Here is a 15,064-nt window from a genome sequence, read left to right as displayed (position 1 = left end):
AATTCCTTCATGAGTGTAGTTTCCAAAATGGGGACACTTTCCGGGGGTTTCCACTATTTTGTTCCCTCCAGTGCATTTTAAACGCGACACGGCACTGAAAACTATTCCAGCAAAATCAGAATTTCAAAATCCAAATGGTGCTCCTTCCCTTCTAAGTCCTGCTGTGGGTCCAAACAGCAGTTTATTACCACATATGGGGTATTGCTATAATCAGGAGAAATTGCTTTACATATGTTGGGGTGTTTTTTCTCTTTTATTCCTTGAAAAAATTAAAAATTTCTATGTTTTTTCAGAAAAAAAGTAGATTTTCATCTTCACAAACTAATTCAAATAAATTTAGCAAAAAATCTGTGGTTTCAATATGCTAACTATACCCCTAGATAAATTCCCTGAGGGGTGTAGTTTCCAAAATGAGGTCACTTTTGGGGGTCTTTATTGTTTTGGCCCCACAAGACCTCTTCAAACCTGACATGGTACCTAAAATATATGCAAAAAAAAAGGAGGCCCCAAAATCCACTAGGTGCTCCTTTGCTTCTGAGGCCTGTATTTCAGTGAATTAGCACACTAGGGCCACATGTGGGGTATTTCTAAAAACTGCAGAATCTGGGCAATAAATAATAAGTTACATTTCTCGGGTAAAACCTTCTGTGGTATAGAATTGTTTTTATTACAAATAAATTGTGTAAAAAAAAAATGAAATTTGTAACTTTCACCTCTACTTTGCTTTAATTCCTGTGAAACGCCTAAAGGGTTAATACACTTTCTGAATGCTGTTTTGAATACTTTGAGGGGTGCAGTTTTCAAAATGGGGTGATTTATGGGGACTTTCTAATATATAAGGCCCTCAAAGCCACTTCAGAACTGAACTGGTCCTTGTAAAAATCGCCTTTTGAAATTTTCTTGAAAATATGAGAAATCGCTGCTAAAGTTCTAAGCCTTGTAACGTCCTAGAAAAATAAAAGAATGTTCAAAAAACGATGCCAAACTAAAGTAGACATATGGGAAATGTTAACTAGTAACTATTTTGTGTGGTATTACTATCTGTTTTACAAGCAGATACATTTAAATTTTGCAAAATGCTAATTTTTGCAAATTTTCTCCAAATCTTGGTGTTTTTTACAAATAAATATTGAATTTATCAACCAAATTTTTTCACTAACATAAAGTACAATATGTCACGAGAAAACAATCTCAGAATCGCTTGGATAGGTAAAAGCATTCCGGAGTTATTACCACATAAAGTGACACGTGTCAGATTTGAAAAATCGGCTTCGTCCTGAAGGCCAAAACAGGCTCAGTCCTGAAGGGGTTAATTGTTTAGTTTGGATAATAATATTGGGACTATGTTCTGGAGTGCTACAAATAATTGTGGAACCCAGAAAGAAAACAAAAGGGTTAGGCTAGATTCAGACCATGTTTTTGCATCCTGTTTTATTTTTTTCAAGATTAGAATCAAAAGGTACCTTAAAAACAGAATATATGTCTATCCAGTTGCATCATGTTGCCATTGACTTTGTACAAAAAGGAGAATTTGCCTAAGGCCTCATTTACACGAGCGTAATATACCCGCATGCGACGCGCGTGCTTTTCACGCGTGTCATACGCACCTATATTACTCTATGGGGCAGTGCAGACTATGCGTGAATTTTGCGCAGCGCGAGTGCGTTGCGTAAAACTCACGACATGTTCTATAATCGTGCGTTTTTCACGCATCACGCACCCATTGAAGTCAATGGGTGCGTGAAAACCATGCATGCCGCACGGAAGCACTTCCGTGCGAACTGCGTGATTCGCGCAAGAGCTGTCAAACTGAATGTAAACAGAAAAGCACCACGTGCTTTTCTGTTTACAAACATCCGAATGGAGTGTCTTAGACATGAGCGAAACAAACTTTACCGGGTTCGGCCGAACTCGTTTTGACCGAACCCGGCAGGAGACAGTCACTGTGCAGGGTGCTGAAAGAGTTAAACTGGTTCAGCACCCTGGACAGTGACTTCCGATTACAATATACGTGAACGTGTAAATAAAAAAAAAGTTCTGACTTACCGAGAACTCCCGACTTCTTCCTCCAGTCTGACCTCCCGGGATGACAATTCAGTCCAAGTGACAGCTGCAGCCAATCACAAGCCTAGCACAGGCTGCAGCAGTCACATGGACTGCCGCGTCATCCAGGGAGGTGGGGCCAGATGTCAAGAGAGGCGCGTCACCAAGGACGCGTCACCAAGGCAACGGCCGGGAAGTTCTCGGTAAGTACGAACCTCTTTTTTTTTAAACAGGTTACTCGATATGGTGATCGGAATGCACTGTCGAGGGTGCTGAAAGAGTTACTGCCGATCAGTTAACTCTTTCAGCACCATGGACAGTGACTGACGTCGACTAGCCTCATCTCTATCACGCAGCCGCGCATCATACACGGATGACACACGGAGCTGTCAAGTGCCTTTTGCGCACACAAAACGCAGCGTTTTTTGCGCGCGCAAAACGCACACGCTCGTGTAAATCAGGCCTAAATCTTGTTTTTTACAGGACAGAAAAAAGCAACCTGCATCCTTTTTGTGTCCTGTTGCATTCTATTTTGACCCAAAAAATAAAACAGCACCTTTTAAGAGGATGCAAAAACGTGTGTGAACCTAGCATTAAAGCGTACCTAACTTTTTAGGTGATTTTTCAGAATAAGCTAATACCGTATTTTTCGGACTATAAGACGCATCTAGGTTTTAGACAACAGAAAATAGGAAAAAATGTCATATGTTACTACTTTTACAAAGCAAACTATTTGTTAAAAAAAAGAATTTGTTCTGTTTTACCAGTCTGAGAGAGACTTTTTGGTACATACGATTTTTTTTTATCACTTTTTATTTAATTATTTTTTTCTTATTTTTTACATTGTGCTAGGGGAAAAATGGGAAATGGTTTTTTTTTTTTTTTTTTAACTTGTAATATTTTTTTACACTCCTGAAAATGTATCTAACTTTTATTTATTTTTTTACACATTGTTAGTTCCCCCAGGGGACTTGAACCAGCGATCATTAGATCGCTGGTACAATACACTGCAATACATGGATGAGTTACGGAATAGTAGTGAGAAGCAGCGTAGCATGCTATGCTGTTTCCGTAACTACAATTCAGTTCTATCGGGGGTTACGGAAACAGCGTAGATCAGCGAGTTACGCTGTTTTCGTAACGCGACCATGTACGCTGTTTTCGGAGCTACCGAGTTCCGGAAACAGTGTAACTCGCGGTGCTACGCTGTTCACGTAATTCCCATTCACTTCTATGGGAGTTACGGAAACAGCATAGCTCAGCGAGCACTCAGAAGTTTCCGTAACTCCCGACCACCTAACCAGAAAGTGTCCGGGAGACAGCGGAGCGCGTAAGATAGAACGGGGTTTAGGGGGCCCCGTTCTAAAGATAGGTGGGACCCGCATCTATCTGACATTTATGACATATCATAAATGTCCTCCATGTGAAGACCCCTATAAATGCTGCAGTCACTATTGACTGCGGCATTTAACTCGTTGAACGGCCAGGAACAGCGCCATCGCTGTTCCTGGCCGTTAGAGTTGCGTGTCAGCTGTAAAACACAGCTGACACCTGCAGTGTATGGAGCGGACTCCGTGCATGAGCCCGCTCCAAACATCATCCCCTCCCCGCTCCATGATGTGCCGGCACATCATGGGTCGGGAAGGGGTTAAGTACGAAGCGTTCAGGGGGCCAGGCGTTGCTGGGTCCCTTGACTGCCGACTATAAGACGCTGTATTCTGCATTTTTTTTAGCTGTTTTCTCCTCTGCAGGCTTCATCTCTAGTTCTTAGTTTTCTCTGTGCTAGTAGGCACATCCTAACGGCTATCATGTCTTCTATACACAGCACACAGAGGAGAATCTTGCTCTCCTATCTATATCATGTATATATATATATATATATATATATATATATATATATATATATTTATTTTGTGACAACTTGGGGTAAGTTAGCTCACAGGATCGCCATCTCTATGGTAAGATGGTTGGCACACTTAAGAATTTTCACTCCAACACAGAGGATTCGGTATGAAACTGGCCGCAACCAGCTTTATTGTCTTCATACAGGAAAAGCAGTTTTTCAAAACAGTTCAAAAATAAACCCTAGGCCGTCCAGCCTCTAACTAAACATACAGCTTCCCTAGCTATCAGGGTGAAAGGCCTTCTGCCTAGCACCTCACATCAAACATATGTTCTTACCAGAACCTCTGACTCCCACAGGCTGACAATACCGGTCTTCCTCAGACTGGGAGCATTGTGTGAATAGATCACACCTTTCTTAAAGGAGCTTTAGCAGTGGGCAGCTAATGCGACTCCTAAGGCAGCCCAAACCCTGGACTGTCCTGAAGACGGAGTAGAACTTTTACTATTCTCTTCCACTCCAGCAACCCAGACCTTTTAAATATAAATAGCTGCAATGCTACTCATATATATATATATATATATATATATATATGTGTATATCACACAAGAAAATGGCGACAGCACTCTGCAAACACTAATGCCACCTCAGCCACTAAATATAAATTAATATGCGTTACTGCTAGCTCTACTAACAATAGGGTGGTCCTTAGCGCACATTTTGATCAAATTGTGTGAGCCCACCTGCCACGACAAGACAATTTTAATTAGTTTAATGCTGGTTCCTACCATCCCCAAGTATATGTAGGCTTAGTCTCAGATCTGGGTGTATGCGCAGCATAGGTTCATAGAGGTTGGAACCTATGCTGCACATACACCCAGATCTGAGACTAAGCCTACATATACTTGGGGATGGTAGGAACCAGCATTAAACTAATTAAAATCACCCAGGGCAGAATGAGAGGAGTGCAAGATCAAAAATGGAGGCAGTCACTAACCCCACATATACGAATCACATAAACACAAAAATGTGAACAGCACATTCCAACAAAATTAAACAAAACATGTATTACTGCTAAATCTACTTACAATAGGGAGGTTCTTAGCACACATTTTGATTATATTATGTGAGCTCACCTGCCACGACAAGGCGACCGCTATGAGGTGGAAACCTACGCTATATATATATATATATTCTGACAACTCGGGGACCACTTAGCTCACAGGATCGCCATCTCCAGGGTGAGATGGTTGGCACACATAGAAAGTTCACTCCAACTCATGGAATAAAAGTTTAAACCAGCCGCAGCTAGCTTTATTGTCTTCACCACAGCAAGCAGTGTTACAACAATAACATACAAAATAAACCCTAGGCCGTCCAGCCTCTAACTAACACATTCAGTGTCCCTCACTACGAGACACTGAGCCTTGTGCCCAGCACCTCAAAACATAGGCAGTTTTACTTTACACGTTGGTGACTCCCACAGGCTAGCATGCCTGTCTTCTTCAGACTGAGAGCCCTGTGTGAACTGCACACACCTGACTTAAACGGCCGCCTCAGGTGAAGCCTAACTAGGCTTATCAGACAGCCCAAGACATGGACTGTCTGTATGGAGTGGAAGCCGCCCCTCTCCTTCACACTCCAGCAAACCAGGCCCTATTCTGGGCTTTACACCCAAGCAACAGCAGAGAAATCCCTTGCTGCTGTACATGTTCCCTGGTTGCTTAAAACCTGACAGTTTCTGCACTGTCCAGTAGCTGCACTACTACAATATATATATATATATATATATATATATATATATATATATATATAAAGAAAGAAAATTTGCAGCACTCCAATGTGAAAAAAGTGGTGGTTTATTCAATCCAAGAACAACAGCAACGTTTCAATCCTACAATAGGATCTTTATCAAGCCTTGGCTTGATAAAGATCCTATTGCAGGATTGAAACGTTGCTGTTGTTCTTGGATTGAATAAACCACCACTTTTTTCACATTGGAGTGCTGCAAATTTTCTTTCTTTATATACTACTACACGTCCGAGGATCGGGACGTTTTGCTGGGCACCCGATCGATCGATTCTGTGTGAGTGCTGCTGCTTTCTTGTTTGCTATATATATATATATATATATATATATATATATACATATATATATATATGTGTACATATATATATATATATATATATATATATATTAGTTCTTCTCAATGAATTAGAATATCATCAAAAAGTTAGTTTATTTCAGTAATTAAATTCAAAAAGTGAAACGCATATATTATATAGATTCATTACACACAGTGAGCTATTTCCAGCATTGTTTTTCTTTTAATGTTGATGATTTTGGCTAACAGTTAATAAAAAACCAAACAGATTTTTAATACCGAAATGTTGTCCTACTGAAAAGTATGTACAATATATGCACTCAATACTTGGTCGTGGCTCCTTTTGCATGAATTACTGCATCAATGCGGCGTGGCATGGGGGCGATCAGCCTGTGGCACTGCTGAGGTGTTATGGAAGCCTAGGTTGCTTTGATAGCGGCCTTCAGCTCATCTGCATTGTTGGGTCTGGTGTCTCTCATCTTCTTCTTGACAATACCCCATAGATTCTCTATGGGGTTTAGGTCAGCTAAGTTTGCTGGCTAATCAAGCGCAGTGATACTGTCGTTATTAAACCAGGTATTGGTACTTTTGGCAGTATGGGCAGGTGCCATGTCCTGGGAGACCGGCATCGCTGCGATGTGGTCTCATGGATGCCGATCGTTACTATGGGAACCGGAGGCCAACAGTGGCTTCCTGGTCTTCCACATACGAAAGCCTATTAGGCCCCGCCCAGAGGCGGAGCCTAATAGGCTTGCTGTCAGTGAATAGCTGACAGCTTTAATGCATTGCATTACGTGGGTAGTGCAATGTATTAGAATAAAGATGAGAGGTGAAGGTCTTCAAGTCCCATAGTGGGACAAAAAAAAGTTATAAAAAAGTTAAAAGTTAAAAAATTAAAAACTGTCTTTTTTCCTATAAGTATTTTATTATAAAAGCCAAATGGCGCTCCTTCGCTTCTGAGCCCTGCCGTGGGTCCAAACAGCAGTTTATTACCACACATGGGGTATTACCGTACTCAGAAGTTTGCTTTACAAATGTTGGGGTTCCTTTTCTCCTTTATCTATTGTGAAAATGGAAAAATCTGAGCTAAAACAACATTTTATTAGAAAAAACGTAGATTTTCATTTTTAGAGCCTAATTTAATCAAAATGAGAAAAGAATGTGCCGAGGCACAGAGGTCCCAATTTCCCAGCCACCATAGAATTGGTGTCAGTAGTAGCAGTTAAAATATAACTTTTATTAATGAATCAAACAGACAGACAACAACAAAAGGTTAAAATTGTATCAAAAGACGGCTCGTGTGTATCGTAAGGATCAAAGTGCACGCACCCAGCACATCGCTGGACGCAATGAGAGAGACTGATTCGGCAGCTGCAGACTGCCGTTCGTAAAATCAGTCCCACACAATGAGAGAAAGTGACTAAGCCGTCAGTGATTATTAAGATGGCGATAGCCCCCCCGACATGTTTCGTTACAGAAGTAACGTCCTCAGGGGATATTTTGATACAATTTTAACCTTTTGTTGTTGTCTGTCTGTTTGATTCATTAATAAAAGTTATATTTTAACTGCTACTACTGACACCAATTCTATGGTGGCTGGGAAATTGGGACCTCTGTGCCTCGGCACATTCTTTTCTCATTGTTCATTTATCCCTGCCAGCCACTAGGGGTCTTCCTTTTTGCTTTTCTAATTTAATCAAAATGCCCACTATATCCCTTGATACATTTCTTGAAGGCTGTAGTTTGCGAAATGGTGTGTTTTTTAGGGTGTTTTTTTTTGTTTTGGCCCCACAAGACCTCTTCAAACCTGACATGGTGTCTAAAATATATTCTAATAAAAATAAGGCCCCAAAATCCACTAGGTGCTCCGTAGGTCGGTGTTTCCGTCCAGTAGCACGCTAGGGCCACATGTGGGATATTTCTAAAAACAGCAATAAATATTGAGTAGCGTTTCTCTGGTAAAACCTTCTGTATTACAGAAAAAAATGGATCAAAACAGATTTTCTGCAAAAAAAAATGACATTTGTAAATTTCACCTTTAAATTGCTTTAATTCCTGTGAAACGCCTAAAGGGTTAAGAAACATTCTAAATGCTGTTTTTAATACTTTGAGTGGCTCAGTTTTTAAAATGGGTTGATTTATAGGGGGTTTATAGTATATAAGGCCCTCAAAACCAGTTCAGAACGGAACCGATCCCTAAAATGAGGTTTTTGACACTTTCTTGGAAACATGAGAAATTGCTGCTAAAGTTCTAAGCCTTGTAATGTCCTAAGCCTTGTAACGTCCTAGAAAAAAGGACGTTAAAACAATTCAAACATAAAGTAGACATATGGGAAATGTAAACTAGTAACTATTTTGTGTGGTATTACTATCTGTCTTACAAGCAGATACATTAAAATTTAAAAAAAAATGCTAATTTTTGAAAGTTTTCTTCAAATTTTGGTGTTTTTCATAAATAAACACTGAATGAGTATTTTACCACTAACTTAAAGTCCAATGTGTCACGACAAAACAATCTCAGAATCGCTTGAAAAAATAAAAGCATTTCAAAGTTATTACCACTTCAAGTGATACATGTCAGATTTGAAAAAATGGTCTGTTCCTTAAAGAGGCTCTGTCACCAGATTTTGCAACCCCTATCTGCTATTGCAGCAGATAGGCGCTGCAATGCAGATTACTGTAACGTTTTTATTTTTAAAAAACGAGTATTTTTGGCCAAGTTATGACCATTTTTGTAGTTCTGCAAATGTGGCTTGCAAAAGTCCAAGTGGGTGTGTTTAAAAGTAAAAGTCCAAGTGGGCGTGTATTATGTGCGTACATCGGGGCGTTTTTAATACTTTTACTAGCTGGGCGCTCTGATGAGAAGTATCATCCACTTCTCTTCAGAACGCCCAGCTTCTGGCAGTGCAGACACAGCCGTGTTCTCGAGAGATCACGCTGTGACGTCACTCACAGGTCCTGCATCGTGTCAGACGAGCGAGGACACATCAGCACCAGAGGCTACAGTTGATTCTGCAGCAGCATCGACGTTAGCAGGTAAGTCGATGTAGCTACTTACCTGCAAACGCCGATGCTGCTGCAGAATCAACTGTAGCCTCTGGTGCTGATGTGTCCTCGCTCGTCTGACACGATGCAGGACCTGTGAGTGACATCACAGCGTGATCTCTCGAGAACACGCTCTGTGTCTGCACTGCCAGAAGCTGGGCGTTGTGTAGAGAAGTGGATGATACTTCTCATCAGAGCGCCCAGCTAGTAAAAGTATTAAAAACGCCCCGATGTACGCACATAATACACGCCCACTTGGACTTTTACTTTTAAACACACCCACTTGGACTTTTGCAAGCCTCATTTGCATAACTACAAAAATGGTCATAACTTGGCCAAAAATGCTCGTTTTTTAAAAATAAAAACGTTACTGTAATCTACATTGCAGCGCCTATCTGCTGCAATAGCAAATAGGGGTTGCAAAATCTGGTGACAGAGCCTCTTTAAGGTCAAAACAGGCTTAGACACTAAGGGGTTAAGGTTTGAGGTTTATTAACGTTTTATATTGACCGACAGCACTGTAGTTGTTCAATAATAAAATTAATCCTCAAAAATACAACTTGCCTAAAGGGGGTTTTACACTGGTTTATTATAGGGCAGACGAGCGTTCATAGAACACTCGTTGCCGATAATTGCCCTATGTAAACAAGGGAACGATCAGCAGATGAACGAGCAAACGCTCGATCATCTGCTGGTCGTATCGTTTTAACCCCTTCCCGACATTTGACGTATCCATACGTCATAGCCAGGTAGGGGAAGTATGGAACGGGCTCACGGAGTGAACCCGCTTCATACGATGCGGGTGTCGGCTGTATGTTACAGCCGACACTTCACAGTAACGAGTGGAATCACCCACGAGCGCGATCCCGCTCGTTTAACCCGTTAAATGTCGCGGTCAATAGCGACCGTGACATTTAAATCGTTAGATAGAGGGGGCGACCCCCTCTAGCAGCTCATCACGCCCCCCCGCAATGCAATCGCGGTGTGGCGATGGTTGTTATGGCTGATGAAGGCCCCCAGGTCCGCCATCTTTGTGCTCCTACTAAGCCCTGCTTAATAGAAGCCTGTCAGGAAGACGATATACCGCGACCACTTTCACTGTCATGACTTGCCATGTAGGCTACGGAACATAGTGATCTTTGGCCGTGCAACTTGTGTCGCCGCCAAAGTCGCCGTGTGGTCCCAGCATAAAACTATACTATATATCAATATATATGAGAGATAGATATGACACAGATGATAGATATATAGATAGGTAGAGGATAGACAAACAGATAGATAGATATAGATAGATAAGATAGATACATACATACATACATACATACATACACACAGTTAGATATACAGATAGATAGATAGATAGATAGATAGATAGATAGATAGATAGATAGATAGATAGATAGATAGATAGATAGATAGATAGATACATACATACATACATACATACATACAGTGGATATAAAAAGTCTACACACCCCTGTTAAAATGCCAGGTTTTTGTCATGCTACAAAATCAGTCCAAGATGAATAATTTCCGAACTTTTTCCAACTTTAATGTCACCTATAATCTGTACAATTGTATTAAAAAGCAAACCGAAATCTTTTAGGGTGGAAAAGTAAAAAACAAAAATTATGTGGTTGCATAAATATGCACACCCTTAAACTAATACTTTGTTGAATTACCCTTTGACTTTATGACAGCATTCAGTCTTTTTGGGCAGAAGTCTATCAGCAGAGCACATCTTGACTTGGCAATTGTTGTCCACTCTTCCTTCCGAAAGCGCTACAAATCTGTCAGATTGCGAGGGCATCTTCTGTGTACAGCCCTCTTCAGGTTACCCCACAGATTTTCAATGGGATTCAGCTGTGGGCTCTGGCAGGGCCATTCCAAAACTTTGATCTGCTGGTGAAGCCATTCTTTTATGTATTTGGAGGTATGCTTTGTGTCCTTGTCGTGCTGAAAGGTGAAATTCCTCTTCATCTTCAGCTTTTTAGCAGAGGCCTGCAGGTTTTGTGCCAATATTGACTGATATTTGGAACTGTTCATAATTCTCTCCACCTTGACTAAAGCCCCAGTTCCAGCTGCAGAAAAATAGCCCCAAAGCATAATTCTGCCTCCACCATGCTTCACTGTGGGTATTGTATTCTTTTGATGGTGTGCAGTGTTGGCTTTGCGCCAAACATACCTTTTGGAATTATGACCAAAAAGTTCAACCTTGGTCTCATCAGACCATAATATGTTTTCCCACATTCTTTCGGCAGACTTGATGTAGGTCCTTGCAAAATATAGCCTCCCTACTCCACAGCCCAGTCATATGAAGAATACGGCAGATTTTTGTCACATGCACTACACAACCAATACCTGCCAGAAAGTCCTGCAGCTCCTTTAATGTTGCTCTAGGCTTCTTGGTAGCCTCCCGGACCAATTTTCATCTTGTCTTCATCAAGTTTTGAGGAACGTCCAGTTCTTGGTAATGTCTCTCTTGTGCCAAATGTAATCCACTTCTTGCTGACCATCTTCACTGTGTTCCATGGTATATCTAATGCCTTGTAAATTCTTTTGTACCCTTCTCCTGACTGATGCCTTTCAACAATCAGATCCCTTTGATTTGATGTAAGCTCTTTACGGACCATGGCTTTTGCTTTCACATGCAACAAAGTAAATGTCAGGAAAATACGAATAGAACTGCTGAACTTTATATGGGGATACTCAGAATCACTTTAAATAATGGCAGCTGTGTACTGACTACTATTTAACATGAGTTTAAATGTGATTGGCTAATTCCCAACACAACCACATCCCCAATTATAAGAGGGTGTTCACACTTATGCAACCACATTATTTTAGTTTTGTTGTTTTTAAATGATTTCAGTTTGTTTTTCAACTGATTTTTTGACATGACAAAAACCTGGCATTTTAACAGGGGTGTGTAGAGTTTTTATATCCACTGTAGATATATAGATACACAGATGTATACGCACAGATAGATGGATGTATGGGTGGGTGGATGGATGGATAGATACACAGATACATAGATGGATAGATACATAGATGGATAGATACATAGATGGATACACAGATACATAGATATGACATAGATGATAGATACATACAGATAGATAGATAGATAGATAGATAGATAGATAGATAGATAGATAGATAGATAGATAGATAGACTCACAGATATATACAGATCAATAATACACAAGAAAATTTGATCAGCACATCCCAGCCAAATGAAGTACGCCTGTGACTGCAAAACAATACACAAGAAAATGGCGACACCACTCTGCGAACACCAATGCCACCTAAAACACTATATATAACTAAATATGCACTGCTGCTGGATCTACTTAAAATAGTGATGTTCTACTTACAATAGTGAGGTTGGGTGGTGCGAGGATGGGGAAGCGCCGCCGACGGGGAAAGTATTGTGATCATTGTGACATGTTGTCACGATGATCACATGCCCAGAGACCACACTGATTGGTCTCTGGGCAGAGCTCCATAATGTCAGCTGTCTAGAGACAGCTGTATCACGGAGCTAAATGTGACTGCAGAGTGGCAAACAGTATAAATCTGCCGGGCGTTCTGGAATGTCCCTGCAGAGCTAATTGCGGACCGCCCGGACGTTTATAGTCTATGGGCGGTTCGCAAGTGGTTAATTCTACTCACACGTGACCACCATAATGAAAATAATTTTCACTGGATACCGACCTTCCTGGATGTCTGGGAAGGGATCTGTCTTTTGTTGGGGCTAGGTCTCCGGTGTCCCAAGATGTGCTTGTATGGGAGTTTCGCTTGTTTTCGATGAGCAATGTAGTAGTACTAATCTCCTGGTGAATAGAAGATGTTTTGACCCCTTCTTGTCAAAGAAAACCTTTTATGCTGCTGGAGGCAGGAGCTTAAATTTCACTCTGCGATTATAAAACATTGACTTTCAATAGATTTTTATTGAGGAATTTTGAATTAACAAGTTGTTATCACAGAAATAAAACACTAGTAATCAGAGAAAGTATAATTCTCATCCGGACCATCAGGTTACTGTGTAGCGAAACATAAGAATACAAAATAATTGTAGTGGTGATAGCATTTCCAATGAGGTGCAAATATAAAGTAATGATCATGTCTCTCTGGAGGCTCATCTTTTCGATGCTACCTTAGCTCAATATTCTTCAAATAATAATATTTTCACCTCTAAAAGTAAGTGGTTGAGCTCTTTTTTTAGTAGGCTCTCAAGATGTCCCCTTTGTCTTTTGAAGAACTTCATGATGACCTGACAGGATTGTTTTGGAAAGGCATCTGAACCCAATTTTGAAGGCTGTTGTTGTCTTGGCCTATGCGGTGTGCTCACTCCACCCTGCAATGACGATAAAGACCTAGGCCTCTGGGTTTCTCTTTTTCACAGAGTAGCTGCAACTCCAACACTTTCACCGATTCTGGGAGACCCACTAATCTCAGATTGTTGCGTCTGAAACGGTTTTCTTGGTCCACTATGTGCAGCAGCACTCTGCGAACGCTAAGACTACCAAATGCACTTTAGATAATTTTGCATTACTGCTATGATTACTTAGAAATGTGAGGTTCTTAGCACACATTTTGATCAAATGCCACCTGCCACAACAAGGCAACCTTTTTTAAGTGGGTTCCTAACCTAAGTAAGTGACATTGAACTTGTCTTATTTGAGCTATCTTCCAACTTGGCCTGTTCGTCAAAGGGAGGAGGTCCGCTTCTTAACAAATAGTGGTCCAAAGACCAGTAGGGCCATTGTGGGGAGTTTACAATGTCCCTGGCTATTTGGTATGCACCAAATATGGGCTTTTTTGCAGGTTAGAGCCCTTATGGCGGTGGAAGCTCAATCAGCTCCTCCCCTTCATGCCAGTGCCATAAATACTATATACTACATAAACTCTAAAATTGTGAACATATCCCTTATATAAGTCCAACTGGCTTACATCACATGGCATGAAGAGCTTACTGGTGTGCCAAATTTTAACTTATTTGTACTTCTACTCAATCGTGGAAGACTGCTTTTATTATTGTACAGCTGACTGAGAAAAAAGACTTGTGAAGGGTATATCATGATTTATTTATTTTATGTTTTTAGGTGAAATTGGGTTTTTCCTCAGAATTCTCCTTATGGATTCTAGAGTTTCTTAAAAAGAGAATTCTTCTAACATTTCCAGAACGTTCAGAAAGTACAACACAGAAAGGACAGATTTCCTGGTAAGATGCTTGGATATGCATATATACCTGAGGTTGTTGCGGTAATATCTAATTTATACTAGGACATACACCTGAAATAGTTTGAGAATGTGAGTGACCCCCATCCTTAAAGGGGTTGTCCCACTATTAAATGTTATAGCAGTATAATTCAGCATTAAAATGTTATTAATTTTGTCATTTACCTCATGTTACAAAAATGCTCCAGGTGTGAGATACTCGCTTTACTTCATTATAATTGCGTCTCTAGTGTTAAATCTGTATACTAATGTGCACGTCCTCCTACTGAGCTGAATGAGGGAGGACGCACACACTCCGTTCCACTCTCCAACTGCCACAAGCCAATAGAAAATGTCTTCTCTGCTTGTCAGTAAAGAAGTAAAGAAGTAGAGAAGAAGCATTCATTTACAAACACAACTTGTCTTCTTCAGTTATATTGGGCTGGGCTCTCCCTCTAAAGAGACATGTAATAGGGGGTATTTGTAAAGGTTCTCCTAGAGAGGAGGCAGAGGCAGTGAAGCAGAACAATCTGCCTATATAAGTTATGACAGGGAGGGGGAGGAGCTGCAGGTGAAAAGACATGCCCCTGAGTTTCCAGCATGAAGAAAATCTAGCAGAGCAATGAATGGAGAGATGTCTTCATCCATGTAAGGTACAGGGCTGGTTCTAGCTCGGTTAGAAAGAAATTGTCATGCACTATATTATGCCTGATTTTTATTTTTTTTTCATTCTGTGACAATTCCTTTAAAGGGTCACCTGCATATTTATTTTGCATTGTGTATATTGCCGGAAGTAACATGTAAAG

General features: G+C 40.6%; 1 protein-coding gene across 1 annotated transcript in view; it reads left to right on the top strand.

Moving 5' to 3' along the window:
* The window catches only part of LOC142650952 (telomerase protein component 1-like), an 86,049-nt gene that overhangs the window by 22,891 nt on the left and 48,094 nt on the right, over positions 1-15,064 (top strand). The window contains exon 6 of the mRNA XM_075825654.1: positions 14,144-14,262. Within this exon, the coding sequence (XP_075681769.1) occupies positions 14,144-14,262 (119 nt within the window). The remainder of the gene's footprint in view (positions 1-14,143; positions 14,263-15,064) is intronic.

Source organism: Rhinoderma darwinii, chromosome 1 (genome assembly GCF_050947455.1).
Source record: "Rhinoderma darwinii isolate aRhiDar2 chromosome 1, aRhiDar2.hap1, whole genome shotgun sequence".
In the NCBI taxonomy this organism is placed as follows: Eukaryota; Metazoa; Chordata; class Amphibia; order Anura; family Rhinodermatidae; genus Rhinoderma; species Rhinoderma darwinii.
Note: the sequence above shows the minus strand (reverse complement) of the source record. Positions and strands in the feature narration are given on the sequence as shown.